The sequence below is a fragment of the Oryzias latipes genome, chromosome 3 (assembly GCF_053564925.1).
Source record: "Oryzias latipes strain Hd-rR chromosome 3, Olatipes_Hd-rR_3.1".
Taxonomy (NCBI): Eukaryota; Metazoa; Chordata; class Actinopteri; order Beloniformes; family Adrianichthyidae; genus Oryzias; species Oryzias latipes.
Window position 1 is genome coordinate 22,327,518 of NC_136239.1, and position 23,207 is coordinate 22,350,724.

Below are 23,207 nucleotides of genomic sequence, written 5' to 3' on the forward strand. Positions count from 1 at the left end.
TCACTGGATTTATCTATGAATGCAAAACATGCATTCAAACAACAATTTACAATTGACAAAAAGTAAAATTACAAACTTGTACAAGAATATAGTGACATGAGCACATTTGAAAACCATTTTACTCAAGGTGTTTAATAAGTAATAATAACTTGTAGAATCAACAATTTAAAGTCATAAAAATTTAAATATAAACATGCAAAGAGAATTTGCTATTCAATTGGAAAAAAAGCTTTTAGTGACTCACCTTCTCCTACATGGATGTTAAAAATGTACATCCATTTTTAAGCTGTATGCCTGAAGTAAGGTGAAAATAAAACACAGACCTTCCAGGATATAGGATGTTGTAGCCACATCTGCAACTAGATTCACCGTATTTTAAGCTTGCAGCTCCAGGGAGAAAAATAGACATGTCTCTAATAACATTAAGCATAATCACAATTGATTTTCTAGCTTTATTTCTGATTCATTTAAGGTTTAACACTAGTAACACACCACCATTTCTTTTAAAAAGTGCTGAAAAAAGGCCACAAATTGAAATAATCCCAAATGATATTCTCCTGTCCAGTGTAAATTATTATAATTTAGAATTTTTTAGCTTGTGCAGTAACTAGTTGAAATGAATTAAATTAGAAGAAATAACATTACTGAAGATTTTTGTTGTGGATAGTTCCTTTTATGGAGCTTTGATTTGTGCTTCCTGTGAGGGTTTTGTCACATCATCCTTGCCCTAATTGTGGTTGCACTTGTTGTGGCGGTGTCTCATTTAGTGGCTTTTTTGTTTCCCTTTAATTTAAACTTTGCTTTGAAGTGGCCAATTCAGGCAGTGTCCCACAGCCACTACGCACTTCTACGCATATTGCACGGATGCATAATTGCTCATATGTAAATATATGTGGAAAAATGAGAAAAGTTGTGGTTTTTAAGTAAGCTATTCGCAGATGTATCATGAATGAACCACGTTAAAATCACAGACATAACCCACGCAAAGAACACGTAACCCAACGTAAAAGCCAAATATGGCCCAAAATTCATGCCTCAATTAGGTAATTTTAACATATTTGCGTCGTATACAGCATTTAAAAGTTATACATCTGTGGTATGTATGTGTAGTAAGATGGTTAGACATACGCGGAAAGCCACAAATTTTCGAATGCATCTTGCAAAAATCACGCACAATTGCGTAAGAGTTACATAAAAATTGCGTATAAATTATACAAAATATGCATAAGCTGCTTAATTAGACCAAAATCTTTTTATAAAATCAAAACCGACGGCCAAGAAGGAAAGCTATAATAGAAAGGAAATGTCACTTCAATAGGAAGTCTCATTATTAAAAGAGCTGAAAATAAAATAAATTTGCATTGATTGAAAATACAAAGGCTGAGACCCTGCAGAATACTGATTGTGAAATGGTTGTAAACATTATTTTTTTTTGGTTAAAACTAAATTATAATTTTACATAGCTTATTGTGACAGTCTCCTTTTTTACAGATTTAATTGTATTTTTGTGTTGAATTTCTTTCCAACTCCATCTCGCTCCTATTTGTATTTTTCAAGCCCAGTGGTAATAAAAGAGAAAATAAAAGGAAGTGGACATGCTCAGAGCAAATTTACGTATTCTATCTGACTTTTTAATTACTTAAATTAGTTTAAAGCCATTATATGTGTGGCTTCCTCACTGCCCTGCAGCGTCTAAGTGCTTCTCTCTTTTTTAAACATTTCCTGCAGAGACAGAAAGGAACATCTGCAGTGAAAAAGGCGTACATATTTGTTCTGTCTGGCATTATATATACCAACCTCTTTGCAGTTTTCAGAGTTGGAGAAATGAATGAGGTCATCATTGTACATTTCCTGGGTGTTGATGATGTCACTGTACTCCTTCTGACTCAGGTCCTCTGGGTTAATTCCATTGGCTCTGAGGAACTCCTGGTAGGCCACGCTGAAGGCCTGACCTATGGACTGAGCAATGAGCTGGGCCTAAAAACAAAAAGTCAAGCAGCAAGTTTTTCTTTGACAGGATGTCATGTTTTCTTTAGACTGTCTCATGTGTTCAACACTTTAGCAGAATAACAATATATTACATGTATATTACTTTGTATTATCAAATACCTTCTTTTTGCAAAGAGATGTAATACTTATATCTTAGCTGGAAGGAAATGTAAAAAGAGAAAATTGTAGTTTTTCCTGAGTTTTCTGCCTGATGGATCTTTACAGATTTACCAAATAAAGAAAAATTGAATTATTATTTCTTCCTGAGAAAAAAAAATCAAATTAAGCAAATTTTCTGTTTTTCTAAAGTAACTTTCTAATTTTCAACACCTGCTCCAGAAATAGGGAAAAAATGGCAAAGCAATCGTTAATTAGGACTGCACAATAAAAAGTCTGAAGACAGAAACACTCAATGCATGCAGCGAGACTTCAAAATAACAAAAATGGATTAGAAGTTGACACATGAGCAGCTGAATGGTTCCATTAAAACTCCGGCCGGCCTTTAAGCCCTGGCAGCAACAGAAGATGAAGAGGGGACAGATTGGATCCCAGCCTTCATAGCATTTGGCACAAGAAATGAGCTGCTGGCTCTTCTGAGTTACATTGTTGTCGTTGCCAAGTCTTTCCGTATCTGCCTCAGCAAAGCAAGCAGCGGCTCCACAGAGTTAAAATAAATAAATAAGAAAATAAAAATGAAAAGTGTCCAGCCAATTTGCATCATGGCACATCAGTGGGCTGTTCCAACGATTTGTAAAAAGCGGAAAGACAATTCTAGAGGGGCCACTTAGTAAATACAACACGAATGTGAAGAAAGATGAAGAACTTATCAAAATTAAAAGAATGTCTTTAAGTTAAATAAAAGGAAGGATTAAAAATTGAGCCATTGTATATACGAGAGCTTTTTCTCATTTTTAAAGACCCACTCCATTAAAACCATGTTTTCTATTGTTCTTAACATGTTTTTGTGGCATTTTTCTGAAGAGGGAGGACATTTATAAAGAAAATTAAGCTTAAAATCAAATTTCTAAGTATTTCTTTATTCAAATCGTGAATCAGGAAAAACAGAGTTTGAAATTCTGCTCATTTTTGATGAAGAAAATACGCCGGCTGGACCACAAGTTCCCTGCTCTGAAACCTTGGCAAAGGGGCAGGGACGGGGGAGTGGTGTTGCTAAGTGGCAACAATCCCGCCCACAACTTAGAGGTGAAATTCTAATGAACAACAGCTGATCTATGGAAATGACACAGGTTTTTTTGGATTTTGGCTAAAGTCGTAATAATCAGAATAATCATAATTAAATATCTCAAAACTTGATTGTACTGTGATTCTATCCCTAACATACATGCAGCTCAATTTAAATGTAAAAATGTATCTTTGTCACTTACATCCTCTGACTCAAACACATGGCAGATCATCTTGTACTGCTTCTTTGCCTCAGGTGCTCCAGGGGTAGTTTCGATGCAGTCCTGCGAAGCCGTTCGAGGCATTCGGCGTCTTGCCATCAGAACCACGATGTTCCCAATATCGGCGATGTAGGAGATTGTGCGAAGTGCATTGTCCATCATTGTTTCCTGTCAGAACCAAAACATGAAAGAAATCCTCCATAGTTCAATGATGGTGTTCCAACAATTACAGTACTTCCTGGGAAGTAATAAATCTAGTTGTACCTCACAATAACTTGTTTAATAGTGAAAGTGGGTGAGATTATTAATAAGAGTTCAAAGTTGGGTCAGATTTCATCCTGAAGGGGGGAACTATGTTATTTCCATACTATTTAGAGTACCCCAAGGTTCGATTCTCGGACCCATTTTATTCTTTTAGATTTATTCAACTGGGAAAGTCCTATTGATATTAAAACTCTTGTTTTAATAGAGTTCTGGTCAGGAGGAAGCAGCACATTTGAAATACATATTGTTAAATTACACAAACACAAAACAACAGGAAGAGACAGATTTTAAAAACGTTTACATGTTGTCTGATTTACAGATCTTTAAAATGTTTCATGCTCACTAAAAAAGCTTCATAATCATTGACTCAACAACAAAAAATCAGAACACAATATTTTTGAGTTTCTGTTAGAGGCCAAAATCATCACAATGACATGCTGTAACTGAGGAGATCAGAAAACATGACTGCCAATTATCCTATTTTTCATGACGAGCTGGTCTGCAGCATATTTGTTTGCTTTTTGACACAGCTTCATCATCCACTGAGTACAGGGAGTGAGTTAAATGCATTATAACAGGAGAGAAAAGAAGGTCTCCCTTTGATTGCATTCAACACAGCTGTCTAATCTGATCACAGGCCCCCAAACTCCCGTTTACACACATCAAGAGTCAATCCTGCTCATCTGATGATATTGAGCAGCTGCAGAAAAAAGTCAGAAGTGCCCGTTGACTGGAATAATGTATTCATATTTGTAAAATATTCTTAATTTATGTAGACTTTTCAATTTGTAATGATTTTGAGTCCTACCTTTTTATTTTAGTAATAACTTGCATTTAGTTCTTTTTCGCTCTGTGGTGGTTTTATGACCTACACTGAATACTTTTTGGTTCTTTTCTTTCGCAGTTATCTTCAATTTAACTCACTCAACAAGCCGTATTCAGGCTGGATTAGGATTCTGGCCACAGAAGTAGGGCTTTTTACTTGTAATTTTCTATATCAGATGTGTCAGAACCAGTAACAACCAGATGGAAAAAGGAGGAAGACAGACACTGCATTGCAGTGTGTTATTTTCAGCCGGGTGGCTGCCCACACTCACACTGGTACATTCTGACACTCCACTCAAATGGCCAAAGCATGAACAGGGCAAAAATGTTGAAAATGGATCTTCCATCACATAAAGATTTAACTTCTGCAGAGAGAAAAGAGCCACATTCATCATGTCTGAGGTGCTTCTGCCCACTCAAAGTTTGCTTTAAAGAGGTTGAAAAACTCTTTGACAAAGTTTTTAAATTCAAAAAAGTGAATTTATCAAAAACACATTAAGTTTGTTTATACATGTGTTACACACACAAGGCAGAGGTGTCCACATATTTGAACAGCTTTGGGCAGTGATAGCAATCTCCACTGCCACACAGTAAAGACTGAATTCTGCACTCTACCACATTCGTATCAAATTTTGGTATTTTCAGTTACAGCCATAGTAACTGGGCAAAAGATACACAGGCAACTAGTTTTATTCAGTTTAATCAGCACATCAAAGTCAACTTCATATAGTACGTACATTTAGTAACTTTTGTATTATTTTAATTTTAATTCCTATCAGTTGTCTGAGGAGTTTAACTTCCTTGTTCCTTCCTCCACTCTCAGCCCTTTGTGGTCCAAAGGCATGGGTTCTTGATTGTGCATCACATGTGAATATAGCATCAGAAGAAGAGGGGGAACCGAGGTTGATAATTTGGAGATGCTATTGAACTATGGAACTACTTAACTTAGCAGTTAATTTATTTATAGTAATCATAATTTTTGTCAAGTTAATAATTTAAATGTTTATTTAAGACAGTGTTTTATTTAGGGTCTTTTGGTTCCTTTCCATTTGTGTCAATGGTCTGATCAGTCATTATATAACCCTTCTAATGTGCCTGGTCTTCAAGTCAGTTTGTTTCTTGACTTGCTTTTATTATCACCTGAGGGACGAGATGTTGGACATAGACACAAAGCACTTACTTGTGTGTCTGCATTGAGGACTTTTATCCTCTGGGTGGAGATGAACAGATCGACCTCAGTCAGAGTTTGAGTGTCTCCATCAGCATTCTGAAGGGAAACAAAGGGATTCATCAAAATGAAAACAAATATTTGAACGATGTTGGTGTTAAATGCAGCAAATACGGAAAAATCCACTAGTGCTAAGCTGTCCGTCCAGCTGGTAAAATGTTTCCCTGATGTAGGAGTGGTTGAGTGTAAAGGTGAGGTGGAAATGACAGAAAAGGGAGCTTTTGGCGTTGTGGTAATTCACTTCAGCTCTCTTGGCACGAGGATTGCAAGCTGGCATAGAAATACAAAACAGCTTAACTCTAAACCTTAACCAGCTGGTTGTTACATCAGTGAGAGCAGAGTAAGCTTGTGCACACTTCCCTGTAATCTCTATGATATACAGACTGATAAAAATATATTTGCTTTAGTTTAATTAGGACACTTGAACATCCAAAGTAACAATACCATAATAAATGAAATGAAAAGCTGTGGGAAAGATTTGGATTTTAACTGAACTACTTTTAAGTTGTGGATTTATTCTTGTACCTTGTTTTTTGTTTTTCCTTTGTAATTTTAGCATGCTCAGGGTAACAATGTGAATTTATAATCAACTGTCAGAGAAAGGAAAAACATATGAAACCAGCTGATTAAATAACCGGACAAGCTTTGATGGTTGTAGTCATACACAGTCCTTCCTATGGATTCCATTGTAAATATGTTTATTTTTTTGCAATTAAACTTTCTGTCAATCTGCGACTTCTCCAGTGGACAACTATTTGCATGGTCCTGATTTCAAAAAATTTGCAGCAAATTTAAGATAAGGCAAGCTCTTGATGTGTCTAAAAAAGTAGTTATACGTTTTTTTATGGTAGAAACCATAAGTACTTAACAAAAAAGAAAATAAATATTTACATACAAAATATTTTGTAACATTTTAATAGTCACAAACAAATATGAGCATATTTTTTTTCTGTAAACAAATGAGTCTGTGATTATTTCAATTTAAGTTATTAATACTTCAGTTTTAGTTATTAATAAATTAACTAAAAGTCAAATTTAAAAAGGAAAACAAAAATTAATTCACAAATTTAACAATTGGAATTAAGTTCCATGACCGACTGAAATCCTCTAAATGACAAATCCTCAGATGCTGTCATTTTTATTTTGCTGTGAGCTCCAAGCAGGCTTTTATGGAAACCCAAATTGCAGAGCTTTTTTATGAAAATCATCAGCTTTGGGTTAGTTGGAGTAGCGGAAAAATGTCCCTAAAGCAAAAAGTCCATATCGAGAGAGAATCATGTATTTTAGCTGTTACATCAGTTTGGAAGCCACTTGGCCGTAAGTAGAGAAGTTAAAAAAAGGTCTTTTAAAGAAATGCTTGAACTAAACTGTCTCAGAGGCTCTTAAAAGCCCATCATTTTCCGCACTCTAAACCACTATTTCCCTGAACAGGCTCTTCTGCAGACAAACACTATAAGTGTAAATCATACCTAGTCGTAGGTTTTGGTAAAAGTTGAGTTTGATCAATAACACCATCCCAGCTTACAAAATAACATTGTATGATAAATGCCTTTTAGAAATGAACTTCAGCTTTATTTTTTATTTTATTCATTTAAATATAGCTTTTAAAAATCAAGGTTTTGTTTTGTAATAATAACAGATAATTATAATTCATTTCTTCATCCCACAAACCCATCAATTAACAGGGTCTGTAGGCAATAAGAACACATAGAGCTAAATCCTCATGACAGCCTCTGTCATCTGAGGACAACAAGGGTTTTTAAGACTTTACTTCAAACATTTGGCTGTAATTGGTCTTCGAGTAAGGTATGTATAGGTTTGGTAGCTTGGAGTCTAAATCCTTTTGAAATAATTTTATCAAAAAGGTTTAATTCTCTGACAAAAACTGGAATTCCACATTGGATCATACTTCCCATTTAAAATGAACATATTAATGTTTTTGTGTGTCGACATGAACGTTTTTTTTTCAAAGACAGAAACAAATGTTGAAATCTGTGACACCACTTTGAAGTCCGAGACACACAGATGGGAGAGGAGGTAACAGAGGACACACGGACAGGCAAAAATGCGATGAAAATGAAAAAGTGAGAGTGGAAGGAGCATGACCCGAGGTTACACACCGCCTTTTTCTTGATTTTGGCAGCCTTCTGTACTCTCTGGTAGGTAGGCAGGAAGGCAGGCGTTGGGACGGGACAAAGTCAGCAGATACAGGAGCACAAAAAACAGGAGGGAGAGGAGGAGGACATAAAGAAGGTAAATAAAAAGGGGGTAAGACAACAAAGCCCAAAACCCAGCAATCTAACAAACAGGGAGGATGACAAAAAAACATAGGAAGTGTGTTTGAGCGCTGTGCTCTTCAGGTTTTTTTTTTTGTGTGTGTGTGTTTAGGAGGTAGCTTGCACAGCAACAAGGATAATCTGATCCAATGAAAACATCAATTACAGAGGCTAATAATTGCTTCTCCTTATGTAATCAAAGGCCTACAGGAATGAAAAGACTGTAAATATGCTTCATGGAAGAAGTCAATAAGTAGAATGTTAGGGGGTCATTAGAGGTTCAGTTTTGTATTCACACCACTTACTAGAATTTAGACACAAGATTAAGATCAATTAGTAAAAATACCAAAAAGCAAAGAAAACCCAAAAGCAGCCGCTAAGTTAACACTTTAGTGTGAAAACATTGTGTCTGACACGCCCGTGTGTCCAATGGTGTAATGTATAATATTATCATAGCTCTGATGAAACTGTTTGATAATCTGACCAGCTACTACGATTAATGTTTATTTGTCTTAAAAATTCTAGCTCAATATGCCATTCCTTCATCAAACATGCTAACTTTTGAGATTTATATTGAAGTTATAGGGTAACGTTTCAATAACAACAAGTTCATTCACACATCATCTGCATTAAAAAACAAACTATGCTGTTGGATTATTGAAACTGAAAACATAAGGCATGCTTGCAAAGACAAAGGGCTCCAGGACAGAGTTTTACGGGATCCCATAGGAGAGATGATGAAGCCTTTGTGTGTTTTAAAAGAACATTGTTAGTGGCACTGTTAAGAAGAACAAATTAAAATGAAAAGTGAATACTAAACTCCAGCATTAGCTCCCTTTACAGCTTTACTGGGTCCATCCTGATGAGGATGCTCTTCTTCATCACAAAACCACAACAAACGCAAACTAAAAGATCTGAAGGTCTCTACTAAAATTGAATGATTGTAAAAAGACAACAACAAAGACAAAAATTGGAGTTCAGAATACCTTAGCAAAAAAATTATCATAACACAACACTCAGAAGAGAAGAAAGAAAACACTCAAATGAAGGGGCGTTACCTAAAAAGAGGATATTTCTTCACCCAGAGAGTTGCTGTCACTGAACTGGTAACTATTAGTCATTTTCTCATTTGAAAAGTTAGGCTTGTGGTTAAGTTTTTACTAAAACTGCCTGTAGCTGCAAGTACCTGGAAGATGGTGAATCCTTCCTAAGGGTTAGATCATTGACTGAGTATGAGAACGGGACTCTTTGAGTGTGACGTCACCCATAGAAAATGGCTTACTTCCAGCTCCAACGCAATGAAATAAATTTAGTCTGCATTTTCTTTTGCAATACAGTTGCTGCCATGTTGGAACCAGATGATGTCAGTAAGCAATGATTGGTCTGAGTCAAAGTTTCCATGGCAACCACTAAGTCAATCAGGAGTGAGCTTGTTGGAGGTCCACACCCCCACCACTTGAACGCCGGCTTGACAGAATCTGTCAATCAAATGTTTCAAAAATTTGATGTGAGACCTCATGCTTTTTTGAGGCATCTGATTGGCCAGTTTATAACTTCAATAACTTACAATACAGAAAAAAAAACACAATAAAGCAAGAACATTAAAAAAGGTAGCATAGCAAGAATGGTTTTTTTGTAAATATTATGACAGAGTAATACCATGTTCATTTCTCAATAGAAGTCTATGGGATTGCTTCTTGGGACCAGTAGGTACTTCCTGTTTGGAACGCGATAGGGGCGGGGTCACTCTGTTCAGTTCTCATAGACAATCAATGGATCAGATATAGAGCATTTTTTTTGCTTGATTTTAGATATATAAAAAACAAACAAAAAAAACAAACAAAGAAAAACAATGTGAAGATTAATGGTGTGGAGAACAAAGTTTGTTAGAATGAAAGAGGTTTCAGATTACACATGCTAGTATTTCAGTTACACTTTTTGAGAAAGACAGCTTTTAGTTAAACTTCAAAAAAGAACCAACGAACTGTAATACCTCCATTTAATCCATGGGTCTCTCTTACAAACACACACATAGATCACTTACTGAATTAACTGCATGCTGATTTACAAAATCAAAACCGGATTTTTCTGTTTTGTGTCTCTGCCGTATTGCAAACAGCCAAGAGGAAAGAGTGTTTTCCATTTTGTCAAGTTTCATCATCCTGCACACAAAACAGACATGTAGAGTGAAACATCTGCTGCTGCTCGACTGAGAAGAGTGTGGAGGGAGGATGCCAGGAAGCAGTGAATGTCAGGGTGGGGATGAAGCTTCATACATTTTACATCAATCACAGTGAATGTCATGCCAAACAGATGAGCATTAATAAACTATAGCGTTGACACCATTTACCTGGCAAACGTGTGTTTGCTCAATTTCAAATCAAAAGAAGCTAACTCATAAGTCAAGGTCAGATGATAGTAAACTAGCGAGCTAAATTTCTAAATAACCTATATTAAAATGAGTTAATGTGTTGTATGCATATTTCGGATAAATAATAACAATAAGGCAGATATGACAGATGTTTTTTTTAGAAATATACTAATGCACAGTTTGGCACAGACCCAATTGGTTATGCATGACAGCCTCTGGAAAAAGAACAACCACCAGCGCTTTCTGTCTGTTCAAGAAAACAGCCAGCTGTAAAGAAGTGTACCAATAATTAAAAAAAAGAAAATATTACCAAGGCAGACGCCACCAGGGGTATTCCAAAAAGCATGTTATGAGAGTTACCACGGTAAGTCTGAGGCTAAGGTAGTTGATAACCTCAGCTTTCGGTTCCAAAAATTGAGGTATGTTTCAGGGTATGCTTAGTTGCCATAGCAACTCATGCTCTGAACATAACCTGGTCTGGAGCAGGTTTAGTTGAAGGTTAGTTTGTTTTTAGAGAGGTGAAGCAGCGTGGCGTGTCCATTTGAAGATGATTTAGTGGATTAAGAAGCTCAGATAATACTTTTTCCACCATGAGAGGGTGATAAGACCATGTATGGATGTTGGAAAGATAAACTTTTTTACATTGATCTAACTTAATTATTTGCTTCAGTTAAGATAAATCATTTTTTTTTTTAGTTCAGTCAAATTAAAAATAACACGTAGTTATCAGACATTTGTTTTACTTTCATTCAAATTAATTCAATTAAGTAGATGTAACTTTGGTGCTGCTGTTAGATCGGCAGCGCAAAGGAATTGTGGGATACCATTCCCTTTGCCTGTCTGGACGGATTTGGGTACAAGTGTAGGTTTTTATCTAAATGTTTAGTTGTAGCTTTACTGTGTTTTGCTGAGTTATTTTACCCTGCTATGTTTAATTCTTTCTGCACCATGAGTGAGAGGGAGGAAGAGGATGATGAGTTTATTTAGCACCCCTAGTGCAAATGTCTGGAATATGAACTGAAGTTCCAGTGAGTTATGATAAATTAAATGCAAGGTATGTATTGCAAACCCACACTGTATCATTTATTTTAATTTCGTAAAAATGAGAAAATCTGCAGGCTCTAACTTAAAATTATGACAGTTCAAGAAGTCCAATAAATTAATAAATTGAATGGGAGTAATATGACATTTAGTTAGATAAATATGTAAATTTGAGTTGTATAAACAACTATTGAGTTGGATAGACATAAGAAATTAGGTTGAATAAATTTAACTCTATTACTTGTTACCAATTGAATTAATTCATTTAAGTTTTATAAAGTTGTATATATATGTACATCACAATGTAATTGAAAATAAAATCAAAAACTCATGCATTTGCTTTGTCTGTTATTTTTGTCCAAGCAGAAACTCTTTTTTTTGCTGATGCAGCCGCATTACATTTTTGATGGGCGTATTATCTTTATGCACCGTAATTATCTCCGACTCCGTCTCATTGGAGTATAGCGCTCTCTTTTGTTCTCCACGTGTTTCCATGGTGACTCGGGATATCGGCGATCCTTTGAGAATATCTTTATGTACTTGCTGTGCACGTACATCAACCCAGGGTTACCTAGTCGAGCGTAATTACGCCAACTCACCTCCGGTCTTTTGGAACAGACATACCCAAAGTGAGCAAGTTCAGACGGACTTCAGCCAGAGTTCAGGGTGAAAGTCAGGGTAGTTTAAACATGCTTTCTGGAATACCCCCCGGGAGAAGAAGGGACCAACATTTCAACTATGATTTGACAATCAGAGAGCACATCTCATCAGTGTGTGCAACAAACCCTTAACTTTTACATTTTTACCATTAATGAAATACAAACAGTATTAAACAAAATAAACAGAATACGAACAACTTTATTTAGGGGCGGCCGTGGTGAAGGGGTAGGGCGGTCGACCCATGATCGTAATATTGCAGGTTCGATTCCCGCTTTGCACGCCCATGAGTCGAAGTGTCCTCGGGCAAGACACTGAACCCCACCTTGCCTCTGGTGGTAGGCGGGCGCCTGTGTTTGGCAGCGGAGCCGCCGCCAGTGTGTGAATGTGTGTGTGAATGTGTGTGTGACTGGGTGAATGGGTCTGTGACTGTAAAGCGCTTTGTCCTTGTAGGAAGAAAGGCGCTATATAAGTATACGCCATTTACCATTTACCATAAAAATCTACTGTGGTTTCTTTTTGTTGTTGTTAAACACAACCCCCTGTATTTTCCACTTTTATGTCTCAAATGTGTGTACTGAACAAGGCTCGTACTTGTAGGTGAGCTTTCTCGTAACAAAGAGACCGTATAGTGTAGTGCAGCCTATCAGCGTGTCACTGCTAAAATATCAATAGTTAAGACATAAAGTTATTCTTCCTCTGTTTTGGCAGAACCGCCGGAGTACATCCATCTGAACGAGTTACATTTGATTGTTTAGTTCAAACATTTTAAAATCCCTCAATTTGATGGTTAACATACATTTTTCAGAGATTTAAGATTCTCATATTTTACTTTAAAGGTGCAATAGGAAGAATGTAGATTTTTAGCAATATTTATACAATAAAGCCTCAACGGCATTACAGTAATTCTTTAGTGAAAGTTATCATATTGTGAAAAGACCCACGGCTACTTCCACATCGGCAAATCCAAAGGCTACCAAATTTCACCTACTCCGATGGAAAATGTGTTTTTGGTGTTGTTCTTCTGGTATTTTTCTAATAATGGAGGATAAAGAAACGTAAGCTTACAATTGCGATTTCTGAGTACTTCATTTCACAATTCATGGTGAGTCAGGAGCATATAAAGAGAATATAAACCTTTAGCATCAATTTTGGCATCAGGAATGAGATGCAATATGACCCAAAACATGTTTATTTATGGTATATAATACTACTACACAGTTATTTGAGTTTTGTAATGTCATACATCCTGAGCTTTATCATGGAAATCAAGCTAACATTTAAAACTGCATCCAAACAAAATTCATCTGTATCCTCACTTACTACTAATGTCACACTGTGTGTCTTTCTAAAAGTATACCACTGCATTCATTATTCAGACATTCCTTAATACTGGAGTGTACAAGAGAGGGAGATAAAAGGGACTTGTGTCTGGGTAACAACTGTGCAGCTAAACATTAAGGTTCAATTCTGTCATCACATCACAACAAAGCTCCCTTTGATCACACAAGTTACCTGAAAATCCCCAACACCAGAAGCCTGTTCTTGAAGATTTCAAATCTTTTAATAAAAAAAAAAAATAAATTTAAAGGTGATTTTTCTTTTTAACAAAGTAACTGTGGTGGAAACATTTTGAAGCTCTACAGAAATGCTTTCGCAATAAACTCCCTCTAAGCAGGTAAGAGTAGGGAGTATTAGCAAGGGAAATACAAGGTTTGCATGCCAGCTGCTTCATTATCCAGCCAGCTGTGATAGAGAAACCCTTCAGGTTAATCTGGCTAAGTTCTTTAGCAGCCTTCTTAACCACTTTCTGTCTGAATATGACTATAATGTCTGTCTCTAGACTCAAAACATTTCTTCTCAAGTACATCCTTTGTGAAACTAAAATAAAGGAGTAAAGCACACCTTGCAAAGGCATAATTCATTTTTACACATCTTTGGCGATAAACACATCTTCATTTATAAAATGCAAAAAGAGACAACATTCCAGCCTAATTCCAAAATGTTTCTTTTTCTTTTTTTACAGTGTATGATTATAGGACAAGGTGAGAAGCTTGAAAGAGGAGAACTGCTGTCATCAAGAATTCTCTTTCTCCACAGGACAGCGCTAAAAAAGTTCAAAAAGGTAGGAGGCTCTCAACTTGCTGTTTATGAAGGAATTTTCTTTATCCATCAACTCAAATTGATTTTCAAACACTGAGAAATCATAACCTGACTGCTACCTACCTCCAAAATGTCCATACTTTGGTTATACCATCGCTACGTGGCAGCAATGGTATAATCTCTTACTATGAGAATAAGACATTAGTTTAGATACATTTTATATAATCAGATTTAATAAAATCTTTTCAAGTTACAAAAATCCAGTTGATCATTTTAAATGTTTAAATGTGAAATCTGAAAAAGGAAATTTCTCACACTAGTATGACTTCCTTATAGCATAGGGAAAATATTAAGGACAAAAGAAGAAAACAGCTGAGAACCTGAAAAACAAACTTAGAAAAATGTTCAAGTACGGTTTTTAAGTTAATTTAACAGTTTTTGATTCTCTTGTACAGAGAAAAAAAACCTATTTTCTTTAGTTTCCTGCAAATGGATTTAATTGTGCATATCTTCAGGATTGTGTTTGCATGTGTGAATCAGTTGATGGATGAGAGTCGTACCTTGACCCTGCTGACGGCCTCCTGAGCCTGCATCATGCGTATGTTCTTGGAAGGATTCCTCTCAGAAAGCAGCTGTGTGGAGCCCAGGTAGTTTGCAGCAAAAATAATTCCATCAATCAGGTCTTCGGGTTCACATGGTCCCGGGACTGAGCAGGTGGCGATAAACAAGCAAGAAACAAGGAAAGACAAGAAGCATTTAGACCTGAAATGTTGATGTGCTTGACTAACAGGATGAAGCTGGGAGGGACACACTATGATCCCAAGCAACTAAAAAAAAAAGCAAAAAGATTAATTGGCAATCATTGATTCTTCAAATCATCCAACTTAAAAAGATGGGAGGTCAGTTAAGTTCCTCAACTGTAATAAGCAGAGTGTTGAAAAAAAAGAACCCAGGAAATCACATTATGCGTAATGGAACAGAAAATAAGGATTTAGTCAATAACAAAATTTCACTTTAATCCTTTGTAATGCCACCCTGGTTGTCAATGACGGAGGTCAAACATTCCCTGTAGATCTTCACTGGGTTTGCACTGCAGCTGCTATTTCGGTCCATTCGCTCAAGAGCTGTGGTGTTTTGGGGCTGTCACTAGGTCAAAAGGACTTTCAAATCCCTGCACAGATTCTCTATTGGACTGAGGTCCAGATACTGGTTAGACCACTCCAGAAGCTTGAAATGTTTTTTTTTAACATAGCCACTCTTTCGCTGCCTGGGTTATGTGTTTGGGATCATTTCCATGCTGGAAGATCCAACCAAAATCCCACATCAGTGTTCTAGGTAACCATGATCATGTTCCCATGATGGAATGTGGTTTTGCTAAATATTTCACAATACATGGCCCCATTCATCCCCAGCCTTCACAATAGGCATGGTGTTCTTGAAATGCAACTGAGTTTCGTTCTCTCTCAAAACACGATAAGTGGCGATTAAACCAAAGAGTTCTATTTTGGTTGACCACATGAAAATCTCTGGATCATCCACTGGATCATTCAGATGGCCTCTTTATTTCTTTTTCTAATAATTGCTCCAACAGTTTTTTCTTCTCATTAATCCATTCTTGTTTGTTGGTTTATGCTAATATACATGTTTCCTGCACCATTATTCAAATAAATTCATTTGAAACCATACAATGTGATTTCCTGGATTTTTTTTTGTTTAATATTCGACTACGGCTAGAGTTGAAGTGTCTTTGTGATGATCTTTACAGACCTTTCTCATTTTTTTAAGTTAGACAACTTGCAAAATCTGTGACAGCAAAATACATTTTTCACCCCACTGTTTCTGTCTAGATCTATACTGTGACACTACTTCAGAGCAAAAAGCAGCACCTAAGCCAGGGGTCGGCCACCCATGGCTCCGGAGCCACATGTGGCTCTTTCATCCTTTTGTTGTGGCTCCCTGTGACTTTGGAAAATAATGAGTATTTTATAATAATTAAATTTTATTTTAGCTTGTTCATCTGTGTGTGTGTTTTCTGGGGCTGGGATCGGCCCTTCCCTGGCTCTGGGACGGGACGGGACCACCGCTCTGGGTGTCACCCGCTTCGGCTGCGGGGTCTGGGGTGGGGTGGGGTGGGGGGCTTGTTGGCCCTGTCCTGTGGGGGGGGCGTTCTGGGGGGGAGGGGGGGCCCATTATTAGTACGGGTCGGGGGGGCTAGCGGGTCGGGGTCTCCGCTGAGGCAATCAGTGGTTGCCTCGGCCGGTTGGCCTCCTCGGTCCCGTCGAGGCCTGACCAGAGCTCTTCTAGGGCCGGCGTCTGGGGGTGGGGGCCTGGGCTTGCTCCGGGGGGGGGCGACGCTTTCTGGCTCCTCTCTCTCTGTGTGGGGTGGGTGGTGCCGGGCCTGGGGTGTCGGCGCCTCCGGGGGTGGGCCCCTGGGCTGGGTGGCCCTGGCCCGTTTGCTGGGGGTGGGCTGGGGGACGGCTGTTTGACCACCGGGGGACAGTCTACCAGCTGTCCCCAACTTACCCCCTTCCTTATATAACCTCATATTAGGGTGAGGGGGTGGGGGGTCTAGCCTGCGATGCGCCTTGGGGGGGGGGCTACTTGGGAGTGGCCCCCCTCCTATGGTTGCCGTATGGAGTGGGCCCCCCCTCTTTCGGTTTTATTTGCACCTTAGACATGTAGGGTCCTTGGTAGGGGGGGTGCTTGGACATCACTGCAAGCAAGCAGCAGATGTCCTCCTGGCACCCTACCCGCCAATTTTAACCGCACCTTAGACATTTAGGGCCCCTTGGTGTGGAGGGTGAGGGGACATCACTGTGAGTAATCAGGAGATGTCCCCTTAGTGCCCTACTCGCCAATTTTAACTGCACCCCCCTTAGTACACACACCCCTCCCCCTTCAATATATACATTCAAACATAAACACACACACATGCACACAAACACCCTCTCAAACACCCATACACGCACACACATTTTACAAGGAAGGTGGGACCTGGGTCCATCTGTCCCCTACCCCTTCCCTGGTGGGGGGTGCGGGCCCCTTGGCGATGGCGGCCGTGTCCCTTGGGTGCCGGCTCCCTGGGCCCGGCGGTGCTCTCTCCGCACGGTGGGGGGGTTCATATTACACCTGAGCCGGGGGTGTTCGTGTCCCTGGGGGGTGGGTCCTGGTCCTTGCCCCTGGGCGCTGGGCCCCGCCAAACTTCCAACATGGCCGAGCCTGGTCGGGCCATATTTATAACATCCCTTGTGGGCCGCCCTTTTTTCCCCGGGGTTCCCCCCTCCTGGGCGGGGGCGGCGGCCCCTGCCTTGCTCCTACCTGGACCAACCGTGGGCCGGGTGGGTGGCTGCCTGGAGTGCGGAGCGGGTCTCCCTTGGGGGGTCCTGGCTCGTACCTGGGGTCGGGGCGGGGGGATGCCCGGAACTCCTGGGTGGTGGTGGGGTGCTCGTCTGGGGCTGTGGGCGTCCCTCTCCGGTGGGGCCCTGCGTTGGGCTCTTCCGGCGCGGCGGGGGGCTGCTTTCCTGGCTGGGCTGGGGCGGCGCTCTCTTTCCCTCTGCGCCTCCCTGCTCTTTGGCTCTGGGGGCCTCGCGGCGGTCCGGCTGGCCCTGGCCTGGGTGGCGGTCTTGGTCGCCCGGGGGGCGGTTGTTCCCTGCCTGTTCCCGTGTGGCGTTGGGGGAATTCCGGCTGCCGCTGCTGCTGCGGCGGGGGTATGGGTGTGGGGGTGGCTGGGCGCTCCTCCTCCTTCTTTTCACATTCCACCATCCATTTTAGAAGAACATAAACACTCACCTGAGCACAGGTGTTAGCTCACCTTTGCACTAATAGTTTGCATGATTGAATGAATGAAAGATTTCACACTAGTTGGTTTAAAGGCATAGGTATGCGTTCGTGAACACTATCTGTTTTGTGTGCATGTTGACATGTGGACATTTTTGTGGCTAGCAGGTGTGTTGATAATATTTGAGTGTGTGTGAACAGGCCCCGCCCTTTTTGTACTACATTTGAACCGTACCGTAACGATAAACAACCAGTAAACCTGTCTGCTCTATGCTGCTTCATGGTCTTACCCCCCTTCCCCTCCTATTATCACCCTCCTACCCCCCCCTCTCTCTAACGTCCCTCTCTCTTCTTCCCCTCTTTCCTTTTCCGTCCGGTCCAACACCAAAGATTTTCAAACATGATTGAAATTAATAAATTTTGGCCTCAATTACAAAAGGGGTTTATTCAGACATACCTTTGGTTTGTCTGAAGATGAATAACCCCTCTTGTTAAAATAAAATATGTCCAACACAAGAGGCCTTCAGCTCTCATCTGTTTGCCTAGCTGTTGGACAGGACAAGTTAAAAAAAAAAAAAAAAAAAAAAAAAAAAAAAAAAAAAAAAAAAAAAAAAAGAGCTGTGGTGTTTTGGGGCTGTCACTAGGTCAAAAGGACTTTCAAATCCCTGCACAGATTCTCTATTGGACTGAGGTCCAGATACTGGTTAGACCACTCCAGAAGCTTGAAATGTTTTTTTTTAACATAGCCACTCTTTCGCTGCCTGGGTTATGTGTTTGGGATCATTTCCATGCTGGAAGATCCAACCAAAATCCCACATCAGTGTTCTAGGTAACCATGATCATGTTCCCATGATGGAATGTGGTTTTGCTAAATATTTCACAATACATGGCCCCATTCATCCCCAGCCTTCACAATAGGCATGGTGTTCTTGAAATGCAACTGAGTTTCGTTCTCTCTCAAAACACGATAAGTGGCGATTAAACCAAAGAGTTCTATTTTGGTTGACCACATGAAAATCTCTGGATCATCCACTGGATCATTCAGATGGCCTCTTTATTTCTTTTTCTAATAATTGCTCCAACAGTTTTTTCTTCTCATTAATCCATTCTTGTTTGTTGGTTTATGCTAATATACATGTTTCCTGCACCATTATTCAAATAAATTCATTTGAAACCATACAATGTGATTTCCTGGATTTTTTTTTGTTTAATATTCGACTACGGCTAGAGTTGAAGTGTCTTTGTGATGATCTTTACAGACCTTTCTCATTTTTTTAAGTTAGACAACTTGCAAAATCTGTGACAGCAAAATACATTTTTCACCCCACTGTTTCTGTCTAGATCTATACTGTGACACTACTTCAGAGCAAAAAGCAGCACCTAAGCCAGGGGTCGGCCACCCATGGCTCCGGAGCCACATGTGGCTCTTTCATCCTTTTGTTGTGGCTCCCTGTGACTTTGGAAAATAATGAGTATTTTATAATAATTAAATTTTATTTTAGCTTGTTCATCTGCTGGCTCCGTACGAAGCGCGTACCACGTCAAAACCAGCTTCCTAAATGAGCTCGTATTTATCGGACGAGAACTGCAGAGCTGATAGCAGGAGGACACACGCGGTCCGGAGTGATCTTCTGCCGGGAACTTGACGTGCTGCGGGGCAGAGAGCAACTCGCTGATGACAGACTGAGAGTTCGCGCCAGTGGTGCCAGATAGAGTCACAGTTTTCCAGCCCAAAAGTCATCTGAAAACCACCAGACCCAGCCAAAAACCGCCCAACATAACTTTTGTTGATGTTTTTTTTCGCACTGGACTGATTTAGCAAAATAAAAGATTTTTCTAAATAAAAGATAGCTCAGACTAATAATAAAATGTGTACAATATTGAATATTTCTTCAGCGGGCCGCCTTCTTCCATTCATTTGCTTAACCCGCTCTATCCCAGCTATAACCTGCATCCGGGTCTTTCATCCTTATGCTGCGCTGGAGCGCCCCGACTATCGTATTTTGCGCTCTCTGTGTAGGACACACTGAGGAGCGCGGGGAAACCAACTCTCAGCTGTTCTCAGGATGTGAACAGGTAGAGAGGAAAAGCAGGTAAAGAGGCGGAGGAGGGGCTTTGGCTTCAAACTCTGTCAGAGAGATGCAAACACGGCGTCAGATTGAGATGCAGCTTTTACTGCAGGAGTTGAAGCAGAGACTTTCCCTGGGATGATTTTATGAACTCAAACATGGAAACATGATTACCAAGTAGAACTCTTCAAAATAATAAACCTGATCTCTCCACATTCTCAGTTTCTACCATGCATTGATAAACACATTGCTCCATGCAGCGATCAGACCATAACTTCAGCTGGTGGCTCCTCCCAACGCGACCGCGGTATCATCCTTTTAAGAACACAATGTGCATTTGCAGTGATGTATGCTTCAGACGATGTCCGATTGCCCAATCTACGTGTCAATCAAGTCCCTTACTTCTCAGTGAGGATTTTGATTGGCTGGTGGATTTTTAAGAAGTACTTTTTTTTATCTTTTCTGGCCCGCGATCTACACTCATGTCCTTGAAGATCGACGTAATGAGCACCCTTGATATAATATATACATGCATAATATATATAATGATGTCAAAACGGGTTGTGGCTCTGGGTGCTTTCTTTTCATTAGGGGCGGTCCCAAATGGCTCTTTGAGTAAAAAAGGTTGCCGACCCCTGACCTAAGCCCTTCACATATTTGTTTGCATATCATGAAAGTTGTAAATGTTCCAGGTAACTATTATCATGTTGTTTATTACCATGCAGCTGCAAAGAAAAACAAACTTACCATCCACAAAGCTGGGGAAAGATGCAACTTTCTTTGTTGGCTGCAAAACAGACAGAAGACACAACACAAACAGAAATGAGTAACTTTTTCCTTTTCGGGAGTTTTGTTGGGGCTGATTCTTACAGCAAGCAAACCTCATTCAAAAGATGTAAATTGATTTGAAGCAAAAAGGAAATTGAATTCTAAAAGAATATTTAATCAGTTATGGGTTGGGTCAAACCTTGCCAGATGCGTTTAAATGAGTCTTTGGCCCACTGCACATCCTGAAAAATCTGTCTTTTATTGTCTGACTGCTTCCTGTCACAAATGACTCAATTTGGGGTAATTTGGGGGTATTTAGTAGTTTCATAACAATATTTTAATATCACACTACCTTTCTGTAAACAAACCTTAGAATAAAGCTACAGATGCACCGGACATGCATTTAAAACCACACTAAAGATGTTTTTTTTAAAGTGCATTTAGTCCATGGTGTTCACGTTGGACAAGCAGGGAGAGGTCTGTTGTTCTTTTTTTTTTTGCAACTGTTTATTAGCGCATGTTTGCCACCTCCAGTCAACAGAGGCTTGGTCCGAAATGTCAAAGCAGTACAAATCCTGCAAATATTGCACCAGACTTTTTCTTTCACAACTCTATTCCTATATATGTAAGACTTGGTGTCATCCTCCATGATTAATTTTCAAACAGTTGACATTTCGGTGAACTAAAAAGGGACGCCATCGATACGTCACTACCAAAACAGAGTCCCTGATTGGTCAGAGTTCGACCTGCTTTAACTGATGCGCTTAGCTACGTGTGAACGCTAGAGTTTGGAATGCGGAATCTGAGAGCAGTATAAATGTAGCATTAAGAATTTAGTTGATTCAGTAGAATATTTTTGTTTTAATAAAGACAGAAAAATTAGAGAATTTGGATTTTCACATTTAAACCATGTTTATGTCCACATTTAAGAGAATATGTTAAAGTCAATTAACTCCTTTAAAATTAGACTCTTGGCTCATGATAGACAATGATTACTAATCATCTGTAAAGTTGATGCAAATATTTGCAGAAACCAGGAAACACCTTGAGTCAAACATGCACACAGCAACCCTCCTGTGCTTCTACTACTCCAGACATTTCATGTATTGAGTTCAGCAAATGTGCAAGGAGAGAATATCTCGCGCTCGCACTGCAGTGGGTGGTGGAGAAAAACAATACAAAGACGGAAAAGGGTTTGTGATGTCCCGAGGCTAAAACACACACTCCTGCTGGATCTACTAAGTCTTGTTTGCAGTTTACACCATAGTCAGAGAGCCTCCACCTCTCAAGGACAATGAGCTGTGGGTGGATCATCGTCCGCTGACATCTCAGAGAAATATGGCTCTCATAAAACCACGAGCAGACATGCTGCTCAATTACCACCGCACTATCACGCCGTAAGCACAAGACATGAGCTGTGGTTGTAATTACACAATTGCTCATTTACTCCGATCATCACACGTGTTCTCACACACACGGACACACAACCCAGGAACAGAAAAAAAGGACAGTGAGGACGACGTGATAGAATATGCAGAAGTATCTTACCTCTGGCACATTATTGTTCTCCAGAGGAACATTAAGGTCTGATCGCTGCTGTTTTCTTGGTTGCTCTGCACCATTGCCGCCCTGGCAGATGAACACACAAAAATGCAGGTGAAGAAAAATAAAGATAGGAACAAAAATAGAGAAGAGTTTGATCTGAACAAGAGGGGTTCACAGGAATTTGGAGGCTATCTGTTATTGAATAGTCAATATAAAATGTAACATATGAATCAAAGACTCTGCAACATTTGATGAAACAGCACACAATGTAAAACAGTGTAAGTATACACAACTATGTAGCATGAGATCAAATTGGTGGCTAAATGTGATTTTGTAGAGAACAAATCTACTGTAGAAAGAATCCAAAGTTAAGTTAGGAAAACTGTACAGAATTTGCAAAAAGAGAAAATATATTTTTTTATAATCCAAGTGTTTATTTTCTTATGAATTAACACCAGATAAATTTGATTTAGAGCAATCCAACAAAATTAAAAATATTTGCTATTTCTTATTTTACATTTTTAATTTTAGAGAAAAAAATGAAAACAAACCTTGAAAGTTTCAACATGTTAAAAAAGCTCTAATTTATCATAGATGCCTGACTCATGAAACATAAGCATGTCTTGACGCATGTCTTGTTGTCTTGTCGGGTCTAGTTTGATAGTCTTATGTTACCTAAGAGTTACAGTGCAGCTGCACTGTAAACCTTCTGTGGTAGAGTGTAGAGAACATCTGACTTTATTACAGTGGATAAAATGATTAAAATAATATCAGCCCGTCTGGGAGTCATCTAACAGCTACTTTGTTGTATCCTGCACATTCTTCCAATGCAATCTGGTAATAACCTGACCCAGTTCTGTGTTACAAACGAGCTACATGCAGTGAAATCAT

At 39.4% G+C, this 23,207-nt stretch overlaps 1 protein-coding gene across 6 annotated transcripts in view; it reads right to left on the reverse strand.

Annotated features, from left to right (window-relative positions):
- The window catches only part of apba2b (amyloid beta (A4) precursor protein-binding, family A, member 2b), a 53,487-nt gene that overhangs the window by 3,649 nt on the left and 26,631 nt on the right, over positions 1-23,207 (reverse strand). For 4 of the 6 annotated variants that reach the window (XM_011489564.4, XM_011489571.4, XM_020713649.3 and 1 more), the window contains 7 exons: positions 22,320-22,400; positions 20,751-20,790; positions 14,718-14,863; positions 7,830-7,865; positions 5,662-5,748; positions 3,375-3,560; positions 1,798-1,977 (listed from right to left, as the gene is read on the reverse strand). In XM_011489564.4, the coding sequence (XP_011487866.1) occupies positions 1,798-1,977; positions 3,375-3,560; positions 5,662-5,748; positions 7,830-7,865; positions 14,718-14,863; positions 20,751-20,790; positions 22,320-22,400 (756 nt within the window). The remainder of the gene's footprint in view (positions 1-1,797; positions 1,978-3,374; positions 3,561-5,661; positions 5,749-7,829; positions 7,866-14,717; positions 14,864-20,750; positions 20,791-22,319; positions 22,401-23,207) is intronic. The other 2 variants (XM_020713654.3, XM_078944442.1) reach the window with 1 other exon arrangement.